Source organism: Falco naumanni, chromosome W, assembly GCF_017639655.2.
Source record: "Falco naumanni isolate bFalNau1 chromosome W, bFalNau1.pat, whole genome shotgun sequence".
In the NCBI taxonomy this organism is placed as follows: domain Eukaryota; kingdom Metazoa; phylum Chordata; class Aves; order Falconiformes; family Falconidae; genus Falco; species Falco naumanni.
In genome coordinates, this window is record NC_054079.1 from 3,656,396 (window position 1) to 3,682,522 (window position 26,127).

At 41.0% G+C, this 26,127-nt stretch overlaps 1 protein-coding gene across 1 annotated transcript in view; it reads left to right on the plus strand.

The window, feature by feature from the left end:
* The window catches only part of LOC121080703 (potassium/sodium hyperpolarization-activated cyclic nucleotide-gated channel 1-like), a 180,323-nt gene extending 154,528 nt beyond the window's left edge, over positions 1 to 25,795 (plus strand). Inside the window, exons 7-8 of the mRNA XM_040578839.1 lie at positions 22,446 to 22,610; positions 24,888 to 25,795. Coding sequence (XP_040434773.1) covers positions 22,446 to 22,610; positions 24,888 to 25,678 — 956 coding nt within the window. The 3' untranslated portion in view covers positions 25,679 to 25,795. The remainder of the gene's footprint in view (positions 1 to 22,445; positions 22,611 to 24,887) is intronic.
* The last annotated feature ends 332 nt before the right edge of the window (positions 25,796 to 26,127 follow it).

Consider the following 26,127-nt stretch of genomic DNA (forward strand, 5'->3'; position numbering starts at 1 on the left):
AAATATTTGAGTATAGATTAAATATTTAATCTAAATATTTGATTCAGAACTGAGAGTCTCTGATAATTTCTTTAATAATTTAATGGAAAATAATGAAGTGCAATATTTTTACAGTCCACTTAAATTCAAGTTGAATAGTCTAATTTGTATCTGTTATTTTTTGCCAAACTCAGGGTGACAAGGGCATAACACTGAATACATAAGGAACTAAGTGGCTTTTTTTCAAAGGCAACAGGCATCCATCTGTCACAGTCCACTCAGTGGACTTGTGATGGTTCGTTTACTATGATCTTGAAGCGCAAAAATCAAGGCTACCACGCCAAGGGGTTATGCTTCAATTAAACAGCACAATTTTATTGTTTGCCTGTAAAGTGGCGTGCAATAGGTAAAAAGACAGAAAGTGAAGGAAAAGATAAAGTAAAAAGAAAAAGGAAAGAGGATTATAGCTACCACCATGGGTCCAAGGCGTCCCTATGGTCCCAGGTCCAGGCAGCGTCCTGCCGGTCCTTCCGATTGTCATGATCCTTGGTGGGGGAGATCTCCTAAAATTCGGTTGCTAGAGTCCTCTTTTATGCCGAGCAATACATGTTGCTCCTCCTCTGGCCCATAGATTGTTGTCAGTCTCTGCTTCTCGAGCAAGGTTATCACGCATGTTATGGTTTGTTGTAACGACAACAATTGTTAAGCGACCTTATCATAGTTGTTCCTTCCAGCGCTAGGTATCAGGGAGTGGCATAGTACTCCTCGTACCATGCAGTTCTTCTTCAGGGTCTCTGCGTCTCAGTGTCCATGAGGACCACATTCCATCTCCAGGTCTCTGTTAGCAATGTTGAGACAATATCGTTCTGTTTAGACCGACTCTTGCACCATCTGAACAAAAGTAGGCATAAATGAATGGAACAAAGACACTTTTGGACTTTGACCCAGCCAGTATAAAAGCTGAATCTGTACTTAGGCATATTATCTCAAAATCTAAGGTTATTTTTTAATATGAAAATTAAATTAATATCATCCAAATTATGAGTTTTTAAAAGATAATAAATAGACTATCCTAGTCTCTCTTGGTAGAAAGAACATTTCATCAAAGTAGAATAAAAATATATGGATGCTCTATTATAAATAGCATTGAAGATAAAATAAGGACTTTCTATTTTATATAATGATTCTAAGCTTCTCTTCTATCTGTTCTCTTCTATCAGATCTTTCTCAGGAGAATTTGAGTTAACAAGAGAAAATAGGCAGGATGTAAGAAATATTGCTGCCTCTGCTCTAGTCATGAAAACTTGGATACAGATATTTGCAGTACCTTCAGATAGAAAAAAAGAAAAGACAGGTCAGGATGGAATGTAAAATCTCTCTGGGCAGATAATATGCCACTTTTTATAAAGGCAATTGTATTCTAACCATGTATATTTGGCTGCCTGTCTAGATGTAAATGTAATTATGACTAACAACCTTTCTGAAAAGAATTAAATTCTACTGTCAATATATATAAAGCATAAAAAATTGAAATATGCTTAATAGTGTATCAGTATTAACTTTACAGGAAATATGAGGCCGTAAAAAAAATTGTTATATATCAGTCTTGTAAAAAATTGTAAGTCATTAGAGAATGGCTAAAATTGATTCACTTACTGTATCCAAGCCTGCCTTGAAAATTAATATATGCCTAAAATGTCTTTCTCTGTATTAACATTTACCTATACACAGTAGATAATATTTTAAAGGCCCTTCCAAGTTGTTTTAATGAATTTCACATGGAAATGATGAGACATGTTCTGAGTAAGTCTCAAAACATCCAAAATAGTAACATGTTATCACACTGCTTTTGTCAGTGCTGCTATCAAGTAGTGTATTAAGCCTTACTCAATGAAATGGCCTGATAAGAACACAAGTTTTTCCAAGAAATGGGTTTCTTATCAGTAGGTGGCATAAAAGACAAATTTGGATCAAAGAAAGGCACATACTTTTAGGCTTGTTGACAAACCCTAAATAAATATGAGAAGTTGCTCACCCATTAGCGGACTTTGTTTTAAAAAAATAAGTATTCATCTATAAATCCTATCAATGTTGGGGTCAATGAAAGTTAGGCAATTCTTGTTAAAAAAATATATCCCCCCAGGAAATTTGTGAAATAAATGTACCTCTCTTCCAATTAGAATAAAATAAGAATAGAACCTCTTTAATTAGACCACTTACTCTACCAAACATTTGACATATATACACAAAGGTTAAACAAATGAAGGCTTTGGAGGGAGACCTTTAGGGAAAAGAGTAAGGGAAAGAAATATAGCAAAAGACCTAATAATCAGCTTTCACCTGTATTTTAGATCAGGAAAATGGTTATGAAATACTGATCACGGATAGCCATCTCCAGCTGCTTCCAATTCATCTGTTTTGAACATTCCTTCTTGTTTCAGAGAGGCTTTGGGGACAAAATTTCCTTTTTTCAAATGTGGTGATTGTGCCCAAATTATAACATTCTGAATGAAAGGGATTGGTGTAATACTGTTTGTGGGGGGTGCTGATATCCCTTATCATCTACTTCTTTGTCCTACTGACCATTTCCTTCCTCAAGAAGATTAAAACCATCATTATTACTTATTGGCTATTATACCGTATCATTATGTCATCCTTAAACAGGGGTCCTCAAACTTTTTAAACAGGGGGCCGACGCGCAGATGAAGTGGCAGGCAGTCATCTGCGGCTGCTTGGTTTCCCCCCCCAACCCCCGGTGGGGGGGGCGGGGGGGTGTCTGTAAATACTGGGGGCCGGATTGAGGACCCTGGGGGGGCTGATCCGGCCCGCGGGCTGTAGTTTGAGGACCCCTGTCTTTAAACATAGAAGCAAATGTTCTCTTCAGTCCCCATTTAATTATCTTCCTGTCTTCAGATATATGACATATCTTCATGATGGAGAAATTATCTCATTCCGTAAGGGTGCTGGCAAGGAGGGACAGGTATCTGCAAACAAGAATCATGTTCCTAACATGCAATGACACAAGTCAGTAAGCATGAGTCTCTAGCTTACTGAATGAGATAAAATTTTACATTTTTAATTGCTATATTAATAGGGATGCAATTCACCTTTTTCAAATCTTTTTCTGTTTAAAAAGTTGACAATATTAACCTTGCTGGTTAGGGCACATGTTCTATTATTTCTTTTATTTGCCATCTTAAATTAAATAAAATTTGAAAAAATAAACAATGCTGAGAACTCATGTGTCAAGTTCTTCAGAGCCAGAAATTAAATGACTGGAAACAGGTAATTAAAATGTGAAAGAAACTGACCCAGTTTCTTTTATTTTTTTAAATAGGATGGATATATAAAGGCAACAGCTATCACAAATAGTTAAATTTACATTAACTTTAGGTAAAGAGTTCAAAAAGTGACAGGAGACTGAAACTGAGGGTTTAAGGAAGTTATTTTGGACCCTTAATTGTAATCGGACATTTTCAGTCCCTCTTCAAAATAGTAACTACTCAGCAGTGTATCCAGGCCTCCTTCATGAAGCCTCTCTCCAGTTTATGGGCCCAGATGTCTGAAAGCAGCTTTACAGACAATTGTTGTTGGCAGGTTTTAAATGAAGAGGTAATGCAGGCACTATCTGCCTGCTCAGTCTGACAAACTGTCTTGTCTGCAATTACATATTTAGTGTAAATAAGGTAGGAAAAGATGTAGGTTTTGCATACTTTTCATTTGGACAGTCCAGATTACAGACCTGGCTGTAAAAGGCAGTTATTGCCTCCATTTCCCTTCCTCCTTAAATTCACTCCTTTGTTGCGGTTGTTAAAGAATTTCCACAAGCCAAATGGGTTTCTCTAGGTTTGCTTTTAATCGCAACTCAGAGTTGGGCCATCACCTCAGTGAGTGGCAACTTGAAATTTTTAATTTTACATTTTATATAGGTTTCTTTAAAGCAATTACATAATCCCTAAAGTGCAATCATAAGAGTCCACCTAAAGTTTCATCATCTTTTTGATTCTTCTATTCTTCTTGGTCGGCTGGAAAGTACTTTGAATTCTCATCCATCAGCTGATTCTCATCATTCAATCCAATTGTCGATCATGAAGATCATGCTGTTCTCTTCTTGACTCAAAATCATAAAAGTCATTTATATCTAATAATAATCATTTGACAGGCTTATTTGATTATTACTTACTGTTTAAAATATACATTTATTTTTATCTACTGATTAACTCAGTTGAAGGCTAAATCAGTCATGGAAAGAATCATACAATGGACTTGGTTATATTGTAATTGCTGCACCTGTGTTTTCACTGCTGTTAACAATTAATCTTACTACTTTAACCTACACAATACTGCTATTAATCTATGATTAACCTTTAAAAGTGGTAATGTTCTTGTTGAGGAGTGACTATATTTTAAAGTTTTATAAATATAGGACTAAATTCTGAGCTAAGTGTTACCTGAGCCTTTTAATTTCCATCCACTCCATAGATATGGATCTGTGGGATATGAATTACTTTTTCTTTTTTTTTCCCCCTCCACAGTCTTGACTATTGTGAATGCAAATACTGTTTTGTGAAAAAAAAACCTTATATAGCTATCTGGCATAGCATTTTATTATTATTGTAGAGAAAATAAATTACTGAAACTTATTTAATTTGTGTAAGTTACATTCTGGCTAATAATAAGACTTGGTGTTAGTAATTTTAGTGGCTATAACAAAAAGCAGCGTATCCCTGGGTTTTCCATTTTATGCACTAATGATAATATATTAAAAGATAAAAATAATATTTTAAAAAGTTAAAAAAAATAGTTACAGAAAGATGTATTTTATGCTTTCCAGAGTTTAATAAAGACAAAGGAGACATACATACAAATGTATCTATTAAAGCAATCACATTTTTATCATATGAAATAGCTTCTCTCTGTTTTCTGTATTAGAGATGGTTAAGTCAACACAGAGCTGGAAAATTATTCCATTTCTGAAGGATTATCCATTTCTCAAGAAGCCTATTGATTTTTTTTTAATTGCTTGAAGTTTATATAATCCTTTGCTAAAGAAAAAATATCACGCACATTACCTGTTGTAAAGCTGGGAGCAGAGTGCCCCAGTTTAAAGGCTACTGTCCCTTCCTGTGACTGGCACACCAAGAAGGTGCCTGTTAGCTAGTTTTTGGTCAGTGGACAATTTCAATACCTTGAAGGAAATCAAGAACTATTGATCTTAGCACTATGACAAAGAGTTGCTGTTATGAAGAGTTAGGGAGAATTACCTAAACCTGGTAGTTTTGGGAAACATGCTCTGAAGACTTATATAACTTGCTAGGAAAAGGCATGAAAGCATGGGGGAATGCAAAGAGCTGTCACACATCTAAGTTCTGTCTATAATAGTTTAGTAACTCATTGCTCTCTATAAAATAAACAATATTCTAATCTGTTCACACAAAACATTCCCATATACATTAGACCAACTGACCCAAGCTTATGAATTGCTTTGATTTTCTATCTTCTGCTGCTGAAAGTAACCAGATGGTCTGAACAGCTGCTTGCCCATTTGCACAACAATGTATACACCTGCTACATGATGAAACAAGTTTCCTGCTGAGGAACTATAGCAAGTGTCAGCTGTCCTCAGCTGGAAAGACACTTCATTAGATCCTGTAATGTTGAATCTTACAGATGATAGGAAACCTGCTATAGCTTAGGAAGGGGACAGAGCATTTAATAAACTGCTGTAGTTCACAAATACATAGAAATTTATAGTTTTATTTGCTGGACTTTAATATGGAGAGCACTATATGGCTAAAATACTAGTTAACTAACTTATTCATTACTAAAAAAAAAAAATAATTCCTGCACCTTGTAAAGTGAACTTTAGCTTTCATTCTGATCTTTGTGTTCTTTAAAAAAAGAGCTGTGCGTATGATAATAATTCACTGCATTAATTTTCTATATATGACTATGTAAAATTCTAAGAAATATGTTCCATGAAGACAAGACCAGTTTGATATTTTTTAATAAACCATATAACTATTTGACTCATAACTGTTTCTTTTATCAGCACAGTTTATCTATTTTTGGACACATTATGTCTTCAAGGCAACTTTATATTGTTATTTTGATTTTTGAAGTTTCTTAATCTCTAGTCAAATTTTAATGTGACATAGATACTTGATGTATTACATCTGGAGTATAATTTAAATGGAAAATGAACCAACAGTTAATGGATATGTGCCATACTGTCAGCTAAGCTGTACTTCCCAGAGGAAAAAAAGGTTTTTCATAGGTCTACATAAATTGGAAACAGGAAATTATTGCTAGGGTAGCCAATCCATGTACCAATACAGCAAAGACTAAGAAAGCAATACAACATCACAAATGGTGCTAGAGATGAACTGCTCCCACATCCCCAGTAATTTTCTTGAGAGAAAAAAAATAAATTTGGAATCACATAGCAACAGGGGAGGGGGAAAATTAAGCACCTATGGTGGCATATCAATATAGTCCATAGGAACTATGAACCTGATCTCAGTTGGTACCAAAACTGTGGCCCTTATAAAAGACCTACTAATCCTAATTCTTTAAGAGTCATCCTATGAGTTGTGTCATTCACCTTCACTCATTCAGGTTTTCCCAAAATAAGTCTTCCTTAGTGCTGTCTTTCAGGTATGTAGAATTTCCTATCCAGAGTGTTTTGTCACACTTATGCAATAATAAAATAGAATCTATATTTCCCCTGTTTTACAAGATATACATATGAGCTAGCTTCTTTAGAAATTCATGATGTTCCAGAACCTGAGCCTGATGCTCCTACTAAAAAACATCATGTATGTGTACAATTGATATACTGATGATCAGGTTTGATTATTATAATTATAACCTTCAGAACAGGCTTAACTTCAAACTTTTATTATTGTGGGGTTTAGTTCAATGTCTTGACAGCAAAACGTACATGGTATTTGAGCCCTTTTCAATATTATTTTGAGAGCTGGATTGTTCTGTGGGAAAGATCTTATGCTAGCAGAACACAAATTGTGATTTTCACATATAAATTAATTGCATTTATATTAAATATGGACTGTAAGAACAAAATGTTTTTGGCATTGTTTAGTGCTTTCAAATACTCATTTATCATTAGTGCAGTGACTGACATTTATTTTCAAATGTTCTAGGTAACAGTTGTCCAAAGAGATTAAATAATTAAAGTAAAACTTGCATTAAGAGTTGAATTACAGGTTCAATGTAGCCTAATACATAATTATTAATTGGAACTGAAGACATTCTTACATTTGGAAAGGAGAAAGAAAGTATTTTACACTTTAAAAGTGTCAGCATGAAGACAATGCACCATTCCGACCACAGATGGAAATATTAGTGAGTAATATGCTGCTACCACTTTCTTTTTATGCTAATAAAGAACCTTGTTTGTCCAAACTGTTTGAAAATACTCTGTGGCATTCGTGTTTCACCACACACTCTTGTACTATTGATTGTATTTCATAGTCAATTTAATTAAATTGAATGTCAAGGAGAGCATAATTCTTGAGGGCACCTGGTGTACTTGATGACACTAAGACTAATTTTAAATATATCATGGATATTTTCATTACTTTGTTCTCTTCATGAAAACTGTTGTTTATTTATTTGTTAAAAAATAATTACTTTGATTTATTTAAAAGAACACAAGTGTTTGATGGGGACACATTTTTGGCATTCTCTGTTCTTGCTCTCAAGTCCAAGTAAATGAGATTTCAGCTGAAACGAGGACAGTATCCACCCCTTATTCCATACCATTTATATCATGCTACATTTTCCAATACATCATCATCACCTCTCCTGTCCTTTAACATAAATACATAGATATCATTCCCTTAGTCTTTGGACCATCCCTCTAAAGTCCGTTGAGTTCATTTAGTCCATGATGGTGAGCTCCATCTGTTGTAACAGTCTTTCTGGGCAGGGAAGATGGTACGAGGTGTTGGATTGTTGCATGTTGAAGCCAGTTCTGATTCTATTATGGCTGCTCTGATCTGGTTTCACCAGTCAATCTTCGTTGGTGAGGCAGTTAAAGAGGAGGCAGGTTCAAATCTTCAAATCCAAAGTGGTAGAAATGGGCGTCACAGGATACCCAGTACTAACAGGCACATAGAAGTGACAATGTACAATACTGTGTAACAGTTAACATCACACAACTCAATTCATTGGCTGTTTTCACCCAAAATCAAATCCCCTTGAAGCACACATTGAACTTCCCCATATTCCCCCATCACCCACCAAGTGCTCCCAGGTTCCTGAGCAAAAGCAGTCCCAACAAATGGATTTGCCTTTGCCTGAGGCAGGAATGACCCAGACTGTTTTCCCAAGCATATTTTTAAGGTGCACTACAGAACTTGATCCCCCTCTACAGTACGCAAAAGCTTTGACTGCGCAGTACCAGCTCGAGTAGCAGATCCTCTGGTATTAACCAACCAGGTAGCCTTTGCTAAATGTGTGTCCCAGTGTTTGAAAGTTCCACCACCCATTGCTTTCAGCATAGTCTTTAACAGTCCGTTACATCGTTCAATTTTCCCAGGGGCTGGTGCATGATAGGGAATGTGATATACCCACTCAATACCATATTCTTTGGCCCAAGTGTCTATGAGACTGTTTCAGAAATGAGTTTTGTTGTCTGATTCAATTCTTTCTGCGGTGCCATGTCTTTCAGGGCCCAGGAGAGTGTTCTGGGTAGTGGCATGGGGCACAGGATATGCTTCCAGCCATCCAGTAGTTTCTTCCACCATTATAATCACATAGTGCTTGCCTTGGCAGATCTCTTGAAGTATAATATAATCAATTTCCAAGCCTCACCATATTTATATTTCAGCCATTTTTCTCCATACCAAAGAGGCTTTAACTGTTTGGCTTGCTTAACTGCAGTGCATGTTTCACATTCATGGATTACCTGTGCAATAGTGTCCATGGTTAAGTCCACGCCTTGATCTCAGGCCTATCTATATGTTGCATCTTGTCCCTTGATGGCCTGAAGTGTCATGGGCCCACCGAGCTATAAATAATTCACCTTTATGTTGCCAATACAAATCTTCCTGAGCCAATTCAGTCTTAGAAGCCTGATCTACCTGCTGGTTGTTTAAATGTTCTTCAGTGGCCCAACTCTTGGGTACATGAGCATCTACATGACGTACCTTCACAACCAGGTTCTCCACCCAAGCAGTGATATCTTGCCATAATGCAGCATCCCAGATGGGTTTACCTCTGCGTTGCCAATTACTTTGCATCCATTGCTGTAAGCACCCCCACAGGGCATTAGCCACCATCCATGAGTCAGTATAGAGGTAAAGTGTTGGCCACCTTTCTCATTCAGCAACATCTAAAGCCAGCTGGATAGATTTCACTTCTGCAAACTGGCTCGATTCACCTTCTCCTTCAGCAGTTTCTGCAACTTGTTGTAGGGGACCTCATACAGCCACCTTCCACCTCCGATGCTTTCCTACAATATGGAAGGACCCATCAGTACACAAGGCATACTGCTTCTCATGTTCTGGCAGTTCATTATACAGTGGAGCTTCAGCATGTGTCACCTCCTCCACTGATGACATTCCAAAATCTTTACCTTCTGGGCAGTCCATAATAATTTCCAAGATTCCTGGATGATTGGGATTTCCTATCCAAGCTCATTGTGTAATCAGCACAACCCACTTACTCCAAGTAGCATCAGTTGCATGATATGTAGAGAAAACCCTCCCTTTAAATATCCAGCCCAGCACTGGTATCCAGGGTACCAGGAAGAGCTTCACTTCATTACCAATCACTTTGAAAGCGGTTCAAACACCTTCATAAGCTGCCAATATCTCTTTTTCAGTTGGAGTATAGCAGGCCTCAGATCCTCTATATCACTGACTCCAAAAACCCAAGGGTCGACCTCCCATTTCCCCTGGTACTTTCTGCCAGAGGCTCCAGGTAGGGCCATTCTCCTTGGCTGCAGTGCAGGGCACATTTTTTACATCTTCCCCAGTCTGAACTGGCCCAAAAGATACTGCTTGAACTATAACCTAATTAATTTTTCAAAGGCTTGTAATTGCTCAGGGTCCATTTTGAAATCATTCTTCTTTTGGGTCATTGTAGAGCAGGAGTCCTCAAACTTTTTAACCAGGGGGGCGGTGCGCAGATGAAGTGGCAGGAAGTCATCTGCAGCTGCTTGGTTTCCCCCCAACCCCTGGCAGGAGGGGGGGGGGGGGAACGGTTCTATAAATACCGGGAGCCAGATTGAGGACCGTGGGGGACCATATCTGGCCTGCAGGCTGTAGTTTGAGGACCCCTGTTGCAGAGGAATGTAGGCAGTGGGTTGATTAACATTGATAATATGCAGCTGTGGCCTTGCTGCCAAGGCAGTGTGTTGATTGACATGGATGATGTGCAGCTGTAGCTCCTTCCTGCTAAGTAGTTAAATAGCCCTGAGGAGTGTAGAAGAGGTTAGACAGAGAAGGGGTAGTGTGGTTTGGCCTCTGGAAGAAGGGGATACCAAGACAGAGAAGGGGTAGTGTGGTTTGGCCTCTGGAAGAAGGGGATGCCATATGCATGGTAGAGTCTGATGGTAAAAGCTTTGTTGCAGCCTGCTAGTTTGTTTATGCTGTGACAATTGATGCCCTTTGTGTGGGTGTGTTAGACTCTGACTGCAACTGGTACCCAATGTAGCTGAGGCAAGTGGGAGAACCTATGACCCATAACAGACACTGTGAGATGTGAGCTGTTGACAACTAATTTATATGGGTGTATTGCAATGTTTGTTGTTCATCTTAACTCAAATGGCAACTTTTGGTGCCCAGTGTATTTGGGACTAATTGATATGGGTGAAGAAGATGAAAAATCTATGCTAACAATGCTTATAAATATATTTGGAAAAGGAAGCATGAAGTATAACAAGAAGGCAATAAGATCTTTCCTAGGATGATACAAAGTAAATGATGTACTAGTTATGCTGAAAAATACCTCCAGCGTTCAAATATGGCAAAACACTGGAAAAATAGTTTTTGAGGCTGCCTTGAGGGGGGATAAAATTGCAACAATATTGCCAACAACATGGAGATTGGTCTTAAACTTTCTAGAACAGTTACAAGTGGACAGGGAGAAAAATTCTATATTTTCAATGCTTATGGCTATATTTTAAAAAAAGGTGTAAAATAAGATAAAATGGCAATAAGAATCCTGCTAGCATGGTGTAAAAAGTATGATTTGCCAATTACAGTGAACAAGGTTTTCAGTGTTCAGACATGGCAAAGCATTGGAAAGGTACTTCTTGAGGCTGCCTCGAGGGGAGACAAAATTGCCACAGCCTCAAAGAGGGTCCCCCGTGGAGAGTCGGCCAAGTCACAACAATCACACCAATATGGCTACATGCCGTACTCACTTTAATAAACAAACAGGTTATATTTATAACTTAAACTGACTGCTCACCCAGGTGATTGGATAGAAGCCTCTGGCCATGTGGGGGTCCGTGTCACCGATTGGTGAGCATGCTGCAGGTGCCTGATCAGAGTGTGCCCATGAGAGTGTGTTGATTTTGTGGTTCCCAGGACTTGCTCTGCACCTGGCTTTTTGTTTGTGCATAGCTTGTTTTCTTTCTCCCACTGCTTGTTCCAAGGACAATTTAAAGCTGCTCTGCAGCTTCAACTAACAGGCCTAGTTTGTCCAACCCAGACAGTGGTAACATATCTCCTTGGGCCTTTAAAAATCCCTCTACATATCCCCCTTTTTTTTTTTTTGGACAACCCATGTCTGTTTCACAATAGATGTTAAACCCTTCTTCAAACAAGAAAACAAACAGCTAAAAACATTACAACAATGATTATAACAAAGCGTATTCCTTCCATCAATAACGTCTTTAACCAACCTTTTATGCCCAATCCTCTCAACCATTCATCAAAGGGATTATCATCAGCAAGAATATGCTTCATGTCTCCCTGCAGTTGTGACAACTTCTTGTGCATCGATATGGAATGATCGGAAAGGTTGATACAACACATCCCTTCAAAATCCTCACAACCATGTCCATGTGCTAATAGCAAAAAAATCTACTGCAGCTCTATTTTGTAATGTAGCATGCCTAACACTATCTACATCAACACTATCTCTGTCCCCACATATCAGAAAGACTCCCGGTGGCAACCAATAACCCCCTGATACATCTTTATGGAAACCCCTCAGTTTTCAATTTACTCTAAATAGGTGAACTGGTTAGATTTTGAAACCCTGTATAAAACCCCCGTTCACCTTGATGTGTTAGCCAGAACTGCCACGGGTCACCAAACAAAATTACTCCAGTGCCATTCATGGGTTGAAGTGGTGATGACATGTGGGTACAGTCTGCCATATCAGTTGCAGTAACATTAACATATTCAACAGGTACAATGCTAGCCAATAGATCTAACTCCTGCAAAGGTAAACCATGTGGCTGATTGAAATTCTCAATAACCGTCTTCTGCCACGCTGCATTACGCAGAGAAGGCCAAACATATTGCCCATTTGGACTCATACATGTACCATTCTGATTGGAAGTCAGATCCACTGATTTAACATTCCAAAAACCATCAAAATTTGTTTCATTTTCTTGCAGGGGAATACCAACTAAACAAATTCTAAAGGGGTTGTCTGCCTGTTGCAGACTTAAAAGTCTGTTATTCCTGTGATATTTGCCCATGTCACCCATATGTTTGTCCTAGGCAAGATGTCAAAAATACTTTGGCCAATGGGTAAAAAATTCATCAAGACCGTAAACCAAGTCCACCAAACTTGTTTACTCCTACAATTTATTTGTTTGGTTGTTTGTTTGTTTGGGTGTTTTGTTTTTTTCACATTCCCCCCCCACAAATCTGTGCTTTCACAGATTGATGATGTCGACTGTCTCCAATCAGCATGGTATTACACTAGTCGTATGTTTTCTCTTGCTTCATGCCCAGTTACCAATCAAACACATACACTCTTTACACCATTTACATTTAAACTTTGGCTTACAGAACCGTTTTACCCCACATAGCATACATTGGCACAATACCCACGGGTTACATCCCTTACAACATAGACAGTTTATTCTGTCTGATCGCTCTGAGTCTTCTGTCTTCTGACCTTGACATGCAGGTCGCACAAACTTGCTAGGGATCCATGTAGGTCCTTTATCTGTGGAGATACAAAAATAACCTCTACCGATAAATAACACCGGATTAGGTCCTTCCCATACACCTGAAGCCATATTTTTATACAGAACATTCAAACCAGGAACTGTAGTTGTTTGGTTCCCTCGCGCTGTTTGGTGATGTATAACAACAGGTGGTCCCTCTCTATCCTCCGTAAGGGAGAGATAGTTTAAGGTAAACAACACCTTAGTCAACCGTTTAGTTACATCTATGTCCTGCCATACTTTCTGTCTCTGAAGATAATCCTTCAGGGTACGGTTTGCCCTTTCAACAACTGCTTGCCCCGTTAGTGAGTGAGGAATCCCTTTAACGTGTTTAATTCCCCCAGTTGTCATAAACCTAGCGACTTGTTGACTACTATACGCTGTGCCATTGTCTGTCTTTATTTCTACAGGTACTCCCATGACAGCAAAACAAGACATTAAGCATCTCTCCACATGTAATGCCTTTTCACCAGTTTGTGCAGTGGCCCATATAAAATGAGAATAGGTGTCAATTGTGACGTGCACATACTTAAGCTTCCCAAAGTCAGGTACATGTGTTACATTCATTTGCCAAACCTGAAGTGCCTTCAGACCTTTTGGGTTTGTGCCCACCCCTAAACCAGGTCCATGATGACTACATTGAGGACAGGAGCGGACAATACCGTTTACATCTGCTATGGGTATTTGATACTGTCGATGTAAAGACTTTGCATTCTGATGAAACATCTCATGGCTGTTACGAGCTTCTTCAAACTTATTTGTTGGAGGAGTTATTGCCAGACAGCTGACTGCTGCATCAGCTCTAGCATTACCTTCACCCAAACCAATAGTCCACTGATGACTTCTAGTATGCATAATACAAAATTCATGTTTTCTCTGTCGAAGAGTACTACGCAGTTGTATAAACATTTCACCAAGATGTTGGTTCTTTGTCTCTCTCAACAAGGCATCTTCAATACGCTGTACTACACCAACTATGTACAATGAGTCTGATACTATGTTTACAAGTGTGTCGTTCCGGCTTCCCAATGCCCAACACACTGCTTTCAGTTCCAAGGTTTGAAGGTTGTCCCGTGGTTCACCGGTGATCATGTGTTTCTGCCACTGATTATCAGATTGCCAAACACACGCAGACTTCTTCATCTTTTGTACTGCATCTGTGAACACCGTTGGCCCTTCAACGAGTCTTTTTGAGCATAATGGTCTCGCAGTCCACTGGTAATGTTCTAACATCTTCCAGAGAGTTCCTTTTGGCCGGTTGTTGTGTACAACACCTGTATAACCCATCAAGGCTTCCTGTATGGCTGTTGAATGTCTCAGGAGCCACTCATAATCATCACCATGGACTGGAATAGTGAGATCTGCTGGTTCAGTCCCATCAATTTCAACAATCCTGTCTCTTCCTTTTCTCACCAAGGTCGCTACTGCTTCAGGGCGACTTAAAATACGATGTCTGGGTTGCAGTGGCAAAAACAACCACTCTAAAACGATCGCCGTATTTTCCCCCCCTTTTTTTTTTGCCATTTTAAAATAAGGGCAAAAGGTGAAGTGGCAACATTACAAACCAAAAAAGACAACGGATGATTTGCCATTCAGCGACCACACCAGCCAGTCTGAATCTTGTGGGACACAACTTCTAGGGCAGCCCGCTGTTCTGGTGAACAAATTCGAGGACTGTTGGCTTTGGTGCCATGCAACCAGGATCGGAACGGTTGCAAATCATCATTAGTGAGGCTCTTTGCATGTCATCAGGGTGTAAGGGAATCGTGAAGAAACAGTCTTTCAAGTCTATCACAACAATTTTGCCAATTATGAGGGATCATCTTAAAAGGTTGCAACACTCCTATTGCTAAAATCTGATCATTAACCTTCCATAAATCATGTCCCAGTTATGTACATCAAGATTAATAATCAGTACTGGACAAGCTAACGAGCTGGTCAGCTGCCAATCACCCTCCAAAATAGCATCACGAATAACACCAGACCAATGCTGTAGAATTGGATCTTTTCTCGAGTTCAGCATCGGTGGGGTAGTTGGGCTGACTGGAGGAATTACAGGTATTGAAGTAGTAGGCAGGTTCATTTCAACTCGCTTTACCAGGTTTCTTAATTTATCTATTTCCTCCTGTAAGGATTTCTCTGTATTGTTATCACAAAGCTTCTCCCCGCCTTCCTCCTCAAATTCATCCAATGATGTTTCAGGAAGAGGACGATATGACATTGGACGGCGCTTTTGCCCCCCCTGATTTGACCTACGAGCTGTAGCCACCCTCCGTTTTGGCCTTGCTCCACCCACAGCTCCAATTGGTGCCGCGTGACTCGCTGCTCCTCCTTCCTGGGGAGGCTCAACAGCCTCTTCTGGTTTCGGCTCAGTCACAACAGACCCCTGAGGAGTAACTTCCAGTTTGTCTGCTGTCTTATCTAAAAACTCCTGTACTGTTGAACACGTAGAGGCTGACATACCCTTCATAGGGCGAGTATGCCCAATTCCGAAAAACATAGCCAAGAGAGAAGGCTTAGGTGAATCACCCTTCTGCTCTATTGGTTTTTCTACCACATCTCCTCCCAACGCTTCTGTAGCTGCTGCCGCTACTTTTTTTTTCCACCTTCATAGTTTCCAGAGTGTTAATTATAGACTGCCACGCAGCTCCTAAGGCTTTAGCTTCTTTTCTTTCTTTACCTCCCTCAATCGTAGTATCCCAGAGGCAATTTCCCACTTCTCTCCATTCCATCATACTAAACAATAATGTGGGGTCGGGAATCTTATCCTTTTTTCGTGCCAGCAAACTAAAGCTTCCACTTCTGTTTCTTTAATGCTCTCCCCTCTCTTAAAGAGGATGCTAGTTAACAGTTTAATTGTCGCGTCTAATTCCATTGCGGTCTTCGTAAGACCTCCCCTCTCTCACAGAAAGGATATCAGCGGAGAGCTCTGCCGTACTCGTCGCAGTCTTTCTTAGTGCTTCCCCCTCTCACAGAAAGGCTATCAGCGGGGAGCCCTGCCGCATTCGTCGCAGTCTTCCTTAGTCGTCTCCCCCCCTCACAGAGGAAATGAGCGGGGAGCCCTGCCACGCTTTACTCGACACGGTCTTACCTTCGGTGGGAGTGCGATCTGCAGCTCTACACCGAACTCTGGACTCCGCTTTTCGCCTTCCAGGTTCTGCCTGCCTCCAACCTCCAGCTCCCTAATCGGATAGCTTCCCTTCGGGTCCGATGCACGGAGACTTCCGCATTTAAGCGAACCTCATTTAAGCGAATAAACGGGTCCCTGTTCGGGCGCTAGACGAAGAGGGTCCCCCATGGAGAGTCAGCCAAGTCACGACAATCACACCAATATGGCTACATGCCGTGCTCACTTTATTAAACAAACAGGTCATATTTATAACTTAAACCATCCGCTCACACAACTTTACACACAGGTGATTGGATAGAAGTCTCTGGTCATGTGGGGGTTCATGTTGCTGATCGGTGGGCATGCTGCAGGTGCCTGATCAGAGTGTGCTGATTTCGTGTTTCTCAGGACTTGCTCTGCACCTGGCTTCTTGTTTGTGCATAGCTTGTTTTCTTTCTCCCACTGCTTGTTCCAAGGACAATTTAAAGCTGCTCTGCAGCTTCAACTAACAGGCCTGGTTTGTCCAACCCAGACAGTGGTAACATATGCCCTCGGTCCTTTAAAAATCCCTCTACACAGCCTCGTTAACAACATGGAGATTGATCATAGATTTGCTAGAACAATCAGAAGTGGACGGAGAGACAAACCCTGTATTAAAAATGCTAATAGACATATTTGAAAGTAGAGGCATAAGGTATGATGAGACTGCAATAAGAACTCTGCTGGGGTGGTGTAAAAAGAATGATTTGCCATTTATGGTGAAAAATGTCTCCAGCATTCAGATATGAAATGCTGGAAAGTTACTTTCTGGGGCTGCCACGAGAGGGGACAAAATTGCTACAGCATCATTGACAACACGGAGATTGGTCTTAGATTTACTAGAACAATCAGAAGCGGACAGGGAGACAAAGGCTGCAGTTGAAATAGCCACATCCCTGGTTGCAGAGATGATGCCAAATAAGGTACCTTCAGTGCCATCAGATTCTCTGCCATCGCCTGATTCACACAGCCAGGGCTGACAGGAGGAGCAGAGCGCTGCTGGGTTGAGCAGGCAGAGTTGCTTCCCTCTGGGGTGGCAGGGGAATCCAGTCATTGTCCTGTTGCCTGACTGTGATCCTGAGCCACCTGTGATAGGCTTATTGGAGGAGACCTCAGGTCATGTTCAACAACCAGTCCGAATTAATGCATCAGGACCAGATCCTGCCAAATTCTGGAAAAAGTTGTGGGAACAAGCACTTGTGGAAGGCGATATTGATGGCACAACTGCCATGGGGGGCAGGGTGTTAGCCTGCCCAGTGCTTTGAAGGGATGGTAATGCTCCCCCTGAGTGGTAACCTTTCAGCTGTGGAGTGATAAAAGAATTAAGATCAACCTGTATGCAGTGTGGAATAGGCTCACCCTACGCTCAATCATTGTTACGTAGTCTTTTCACAGCAGAGCTTACTGCTTATGATTGCTGTATGATTGTGCAAATTATATTGACCCCCTATACAAATGTTACTTTTTGAGTCAAATTGGAGGTGCTTGGCAAATGAGCAATCATTGATGAATTTAGAATACCCCCAGGATGATCCACGTTTTGGGGCAGGGATTCCACAATTGATGGGGGAGGCTCCAGTTAACTCTCCTCAGTTACAAGCTCGCTTACATCCTTTAGTCCTGCAGCAGGAAAAAGAGTTAGCTCTCCAAGCTTTATTGCAGGTCCCAGATCGTGGCGCTCCACAACAATTGTGGACCACAATAAAACAAGGTCCAAATGAGGGGTATGTGTCATTCCTAGATAGGTTGAGAGACTCCTTGGATGAGCAAATACAGAATGGGCAGCTAAGGAAGCATTTTTAGTTCAATTAGCTAAGGACAATGCGAATGAGGATTGCACAAAGGTGATTGCAGACATGCAAATCATAATCTCGCTTTAATAGAATTAATGGATGTATGTGGGAAGGTAGGAACAGCTGCCTTCCAAATGGAGCATCTGGCAGAGACCTTTGCTGATGCAGTCAGGGTTGTCTGCCATTATTACACACGTGGGCAAGAAGGTCACTTAAAGGACTGTCCCAAGAGATCGAGGTCAGGAAGGAGTGATGGCTCTGGTTTGGTATGCTGTTGATGTAGCAAACTAGGGCATTTTGCAAAATACTGTAGATCTAAGTTTAACGCTCAAGGACAGTTACTTGCAGGTGGCAACAGAAAGCAGGGAAATGGGGGGAGGAATGCAGGGAGGAACCATGTGATGATACAAATGAATCCTCCACAACAATTCCAGGCTTATGCAGCCAACTTGCAGCCCCAACTTCAGGGAGCGCTGGATTGGATGTTACCGCAGCAACTGCCATCACAACAGAAGATGAAAAAGTACATAAGGTCCCACTGAATGCTGTGGGACCCATTGGCAATAGATTGAGCTCACTGTTGCTTGCTCTAGTGTAACATTACAGGATTTGTTTGTCTTACCAGGAGTCATTGATGCTGATTATATGGGTCAGATTCAAGCAATGGTGTGGACCACCCCCCATGTAGCTGGATTGCACAATTAATTTCTTTCTGGGTGCAAGTTAATTATGCCCATGACAAAGTCTGGGGCAAAAAGGGTTTGGTTCAACAGGAACACCACAAATTTTCTGGACTCGGGGCATACAAAACGCTCGACCAACTCTAACCTTTAAAATCACCTTAGCCAAAGGGACCCCTTCCACAAGACAAGTGACCGGAATGATTGACATGGGAGCAGATGTAACTTTTATATCTGCACGCATTTGGCCTTGCTCTTGGCCTGTCTGTTCGGCAGGAGTGGGTGGTGTGACACAAAGTGTCCAAAGTCAGTAGTATACGGTGCAAGTTTGAAACCCTGAAGGCCAGACAGCAGCAATCAGTCCCTACGTGCTTGATGTCCTTCTGCACTTGTGGGGACGGGATGTTTTGGGACAATGGGGAGTTATCATTGGTACCCAGAAGGATTTTTAATAGGGGCTGCTGTGATGGAGGGTGTACAAAGACCTGTTCTGCCTTTGACTTGGAAGACAGATACCCCTGTTTGGGTGGAACAGTGACCCCTTCCTGAGGAAAAATGCGTAGCCCTCCAACAGTTAGTAGAAGAACAATTAGCACAAGGTCACCTAGAACCTTCCCATAGTCCTTGGAATACCCCTGTGTTTGTGATAAAAAAGAGATCGGGCAAATGGTGCCTGTTACAAGATTTAAGGAAAGTAAATGATGTAATGGAGGGAATGGGAGCCCTGCAATCGGGCATGCCTTCCCCAATGATGATCCCACGAAACTGGGACATTTTGGTAATTGATTTAAAAGATTGTTTTTTCAGTATTCCTTTACATGAAGCTGATAATGTAAATTTGCTTTTTCAATACCTAGCAGAAACAGTATGACTCCTTGTAAGTGATACCAATGGACGGTGTTGCCGCAGGGTATAAAAAACAGTCCTACTATATGTCAATGGTATGTAGCAAAGGCATTGTCACCTGTACAGGAACAATTTTCACAAGTGCATTGATATCATTATATGGATGATATTCTTGTATCGGCTGCAAATAAGGCTGAACTTCAACAAGTGTATCTAGTTTTGCAGCAGTTGTTGGCCACCTTTGGGCTACGTATAGCACCAGAAAAGATTCAACAAGCCCTGTGGAAATACTTGGGAGATAAAGTGCTAGATCAAACACTTGAGCCACAGTCTATCCAGCTCCGAGTAAATGTCAGAACCCTAAATGATTTGCAAAAATTATTAGGGACCATAAATTGGGTAAGGCCATATTTGGGCCTTACAACAGACCAATTGAAACCACTCTTTGATCTATTGAAGGGTGACACTGATTTAATGTCTCCCCGATCACTAACTAAAGAAGCCACCTCAGCCCTAGAGAGGGTGGCTGATGGTCTGCAACAAAAAAGGGTACACTGTGTAGACTTAGAAACTCCAATAAGTTTATATGTTGTCATTGCTAACTATCATCCCATGGGATTGTTGGGCCAATGGAATGAGTGCTAGCAGGATCCGCTACATGTCTTAGAATGGTTATTTTTATCTGTACAACCACGGAAGACAGTGAGCACTCAGATCGAACTAGTATCAAAAATCATCACCAAAGGACATACACGGTGTGTTCAACTCATGGGCCAGTATCCTAATTACTTGATAATTCCTATTGAACACTATTACATAAGCTGGTATTTGGCAAACAGTTTACTGTTTCAGTTAGCTCTGGAAGGATTTAAAGTACATATATCCTATCATCTTCCCAGTCATAAATTGTTGCAAACTTATTCGGACATACAAATACTTCAAAAGCTGCTGGCAGCAGATGGCCCAGTGCAAGGCCCTACAGTCTTTACGGATGCTTCTGGGAAACTGGGAAAGGCAGTGGTCATTTGGCATGATGGGAAGCAATGGCGAGAACTGATACACTTAACACAGGGATCACCTCAATTGGTTGAACTTAGTGCTGTCATTGTTGCCTTTAAAATGTTTTCTCGATGTGCTGTAAACATTGTTACAGACTCTGCTTATGTTGTAGATGTCACGTGATGTATTGACTGCACACTGCTTAAGGAGGTAAATTCAGAACAACTATTTTTTTTGTTAAAACATTATGGGTAATAGTGAGCCAACATACACATAGATATTACATTCCGCACGTCCGCAGTCACGCTGGATTGCCAGGATTCATCTGTGAAGGAAATGCCCATGCTGATGCTCTTGCAGCTCCCACATGGACTCCTCCAGTGCCGGATGTGATACGACAGGCCCTCATGTCTCATCAATTTTTTCATCAGGGTGCTTGGGCACTTATCTGTCAATTTAAAATATCTTTTGCGGGTGCAAAATCCATCATCGCTGCTTGTCCGGAGTGTCAGCGATTGGGTCCTGGGCTGATGTTTCCACAAGGGGTCAATCCACGTGGATATCAGACCTTGGATCGGTGGCAAACTGACGTCACACATGTGCCTTCTTTTGGTTGTTTACAGTACGTTCATGTCTCCATTGATACCTTCTCAAAAGTTGTGTGAGCATCTGCCTATACTGGGGAGAAGGCTCTGGATGCTATTGAACAACTTCAACAGGCTTGGGCTGCTCTGGGGGTTCCGAAGCGTCTCAAGACAGTAACATGTAACATGTCTGAATATTGAAGCCTTCAGTTGGGAAACTTCCCTAAGATGGATTTATGTGTCTTTCTTATTCTGTCTTGTATGTTTTGCTGTTATAAGCCTCAGGCACTGGCTTTGGCCTTTATCCAGTAACTCTCTTCCTGTGGGTTCAGGAATTGGCTGTTGTAGGATTGGGGCTGTTTCTTGGGACTCTGCATATGGCTTTGGTCTCCTCTGTTTGAGAATGGTGAATTCCTGCTTGAGGCACTTGCAGAGAAAGTCTACTAGACTATTCACATAGAGTAAGCGGAGGTTAAAAGAGTTCTAGTTTTTTAGCCCAACGAGGAAAAAAAGTCTAAAATCATAAATTTACTCTCCCAAAATGCCTAGGACTTAAAACCTAAGATAACAGAAGGCATTTTCATGCCTGAAGCATTTTTTCTTAGAGCAGTTCTTATATTCAGATATCATGATGTCATGTATTAAATAAGTTTAGTAAATCTAGTGAATGATTGTCAGTGGAGTATTTCCAAAAAAATCAATAGAATCACTTGGGTTAATTGAGTCAGCAAGCTGTGTTTGACAGTGGATGGATCATTTCTTACAACTTAAAGAAGATATTTTTAAAAAGGCCTGATGAAATCAGTGTCTAGGTCAGGGGTCCTCAAACTTTTTAAACAGGGGGCTGGTGCGCAGATGAAGTGCCAGGAAGTCATCTGTGGCTGCTTGGTTTCCCCCCCCCCAACTCCCGCGGGGGGGGGGGGGGGGGGGGGGGGGGGGGGGGGGGGGTCTGTAAATACCGGGGGACGGATTGAGGACCCTGGGGGGCTGTATCCGGCCTGTGGGCCATAGTTTGCAGTCCCCTGGTCTAGACTGAGAAAACTTATAAACATGGCTCTTAAAGGAGATTAGTTATTTTTTCAGAGTAGCAAAAATAGAATCAAACATCTTCAGAATTGCCTCTGCAACCTTGCGTAGACAGCAATAGAAAAATTGCTGCTGAGTACTGTTAGTGTTAAGTCACTTCCTAGCTTTTAAGTTTCACATGGTTCACTAACTTCATTTCCTGTGTGTATTAAATTTTTCTCTTCCCAGAGATTTGCCTTTTGACCAAGGGCCGTCGAACTGCCAGTGTACGAGCAGACACGTACTGTCGCCTGTATTCCCTCTCAGTGGACAACTTCAACGAGGTTCTGGAAGAGTACCCCATGATGAGAAGGGCCTTTGAAACAGTGGCAATTGATAGACTTGACAGGATAGGTATTAATATTTTTTTTACATGTTTGGAATTCTTAAAACCTTTCTATCTTTTCTTTTCCTTGAGTTGAAGGATAAAATGCCCAGATGAAAGCTTTCTTAAAAATTTTGTGTTGTATACAATCACAAGTTTATATATGTTATCAGAGGCCGCGCGCTTTAAACAGATTGGTTCTTTAAACTACACATTACATACTAGGCAATCCCTAATCGGTTAACTACAAACAAAGAACACTTTAAGTAAGTTTCTACAGTCATCAATTAGCACAAAATTGTTTTTTCTCTTTTGGGCCATCTGTTCCTCATTCCCTTATCTTTTCTCGGCCTGACTCATCCTGTCGGTTGTTATCTATTCACATTCCTTGTCCTCCCGAGGTTAGTAGCAGTCCTCCCAAGGTTTTATGGCCATCCTCCCAAGGTTTATGGCCAACAAGCTCCAGCACATCCCCGCTTATCGGCTGGACCATACTTGGAGACTTGCCTCTCAGGCCCTGTCCCACTATTTTGTTTCTGTTATGCTGCAGTAAATGTTCTGCTGATCTATGAATAAAATGTGTCCAGACAAGAAATTCTGCAAGCTCACTTTTTAGTATTTAAAACTTTTGACTTTTGGAAAACTCTCATAGTCCTCTGAGGATTATTTTGTATACTTTAATTATGATTAGTATTACTTATTAATCCCACATTTCTTTTGCTGCCCTCAGCACTCATAGGGTTTATTGCAGTTTCATAAGCAGTGGATGACATTTTCCTGCATAAATACTTTACAGGTGACATCTATAATGCTGGGAAGAGCTGTAGTCTCTCAGCACTCACAAAACCCATGTTTGTTGAAGTGAATTTATTTTTTTTTTCAGCAGGGGTCTTGTTTTCCTCACAACATGGGTGCTGCTAGCATTGATGGCTGCACACTGGCATTACTGAGATCTACTTGAAATCAGAAAAGCAGGCCAATGATATCCAAGTGAAAGGCAGAATGATATGGCAGATTGTCAAAACAGTGTGTGTGGAGTCTGCTGTTGTGCATCCAGACATTCTGGACTTCTCTAATAGGACATACTAGATAAAAATATATGGTCTTTGGTCAGGAGAAATGCACTCTGATCAGCATTATTGACACTGGTTTCAAAATGCAGCTATGCATAAAATATTTATCCCAATTAGGAAGAAAACTTGTTTAATATATTAAATGTTTAATAAATAAATACATGTATACAAGTTTCAAATATTTAATAGACTTGTTTTAGTATTTTGCAGATTGTGAACAGTCAGTGCATTAATTTATGTTTTCAAGACTTTTCAAAGTCTTATAATTTGTTTTTCAAGACTGTCTGGAAATGTAGTCCAACTCAAAGTAATATGTGCTTAAGTGATATCAGTAGTAAAGTCCAGTCTGCTCTTGGAGTAGTAATCCCATCTGAAGTGCTATCTACACAGGACAAAAGATAAAATATGAACCATTTTATTGAAAAATAAGAAACAATTGAGTGCAATTGTGTTCCTGTGCATCTGATGACACAGAATAGTGTCTACATCTTGCAGACACCAAGAGCCATCAAGCAAACATCAGGACAGTGTATAGCATTCTTTATTGTGTAGGCAGTTTTAACATTAGCTGTGAGTTCATATTAATTCAAAAATATTTAAAAAGAAGATTTCTTGCAAGCTAGTGGTCACTGGTTACTAATGTCTAATAATTAGTTCCAGGCGATGTGCTAAATGGCAGATATATTTATAACTTGTGTAATAGTTTAGTGGAAATTAGGATCATTTTTCAATGGGAAAGACATACATGCAGAGCCTGGTGTTTTTTTTCACCCTGTTTTTCAGCAAATTACCATGGTTACACTTTCAGAATAATTGTAGTAATAGCAGTGCACTACAAGTGAAGAGGCACAGAAAGTTCAGGTGTCTGAGCACAATGGTGTTATGAAAACCTGCCATGTTGGTACAAAGAGAGGGGAAACTGGGTGTACATGGAGACCAGCTGTCAGGAGCTGCATGCCAGCATGACTTGCTGCAGCACTGGTACCTGGAGAGGCTCAGCACTGCTCTGCCTCAAGGGAGGAGGTCTTCAGTCCTTGGGTCCTGGGGAGACTGGTGCAGTGCAGCCTATCACAGTGGGCTCCCTGCTGAGCTGTGGCCAGGGCTCAACCCTGTGTTTGCTCAGGCTTTTACAATGCCAATGTGGCCCTCAGTGATGGGGGTTGAAATGCAAGGTCAGAGTGAGGGTCTGCCTCTGTGTGTCAGGCTTGCTAACTCTTCTGCCTCTCTGTAAAGGGAAGAAGAACTCTATCCTCCTGCAGAAGTTCCAGAAGGACCTCAACACTGGGGTTTTCAACAACCAGGAGAATGAGGTCTTAAAGCAGATTGTGAAGCATGACAGAGAGATGGTGCAGACCATTGCCCCAGTGAGCTTGCAGCAGATGCCTGTGCTGAACTCCAGCACCTCCACCGCCACCTCATCATTACACATCAGGATGCAGTCCCCTTCCATTTACACCACAAGCAGCCTTTCTCATGGAAACTTGCACTCCACCTCGCTCAGCACACAGATGCCCCAGCAAGCCATCATCCTCTCACCCTGCTCCTACACCACTGCAATCTGCAGCCCACCTGTACAGAGCCCTCTCGCTGGTCGAACTTTCCAGTATGTCTCATCAACCACCTCACAACTCTCTCTCATGCAGCAGCAACCGCAGGCACAGAGGAATGAGGTACACAAGAGCACCCAGGCCCTCTACCACACCAATCTGACCCAGGAGGTGCGGCCCCTCTCTGCCTCGCAGCCTTCCCTGCCCCATGAGATCTCTACCCTGATCACCAGGCCTCACCCCACTGTGGAAGAGTCCCTTGCCTCCCTCCCACAGCCCACCCCTGGTACAAGCATGCCCCCAGCCAGTCGGGCCACCGTACCCCAGCGTGTCTCACTCTTCAGACAGATGTCCTCAGGAGCCATACCCCCAAACCGGGTGGCCACACCACCCACAGCCTGTCTGCAAAGGGATTTTTCCACAGTCTTAAGCACAGAGCCTGAGGGAGACAAACCACGGTTCGCATCAAACTTATGATTCCTGGTAACTGTGAGCAACAGACTTGTAATGAACTGAGAACCATCCACGGAACAGTTTTAGCTTATTTCCTAATGTACCCCAGCAGTCCACTATGAGAAAAATATTTTAGACAGCTTTGCCCTTGAATGTAAAAATTATATATATATATATATATGAAAGAATTTTAAAAAAATTGTTGGAATTCATCTTCTTTTCTTGCAACCATTAAAGAAGTCTAAATTCAGCTGTAATATTATTTATTTTTAACATGTTGACTTTAAAATCAGTCTGACAGATTTCTCTGTTTATGAGGTTTGCTATTTTCATGCAAAAACTGTCAACACAGTAAAAAAGTTCAAACATATATATTAAAAAATCAATGCAACTATAATATAACACTGAGTGATATTCTGAAACCTTCATTATTTAATGTATTACATATATGTTGTTAATTTGTCAGGAAGAAT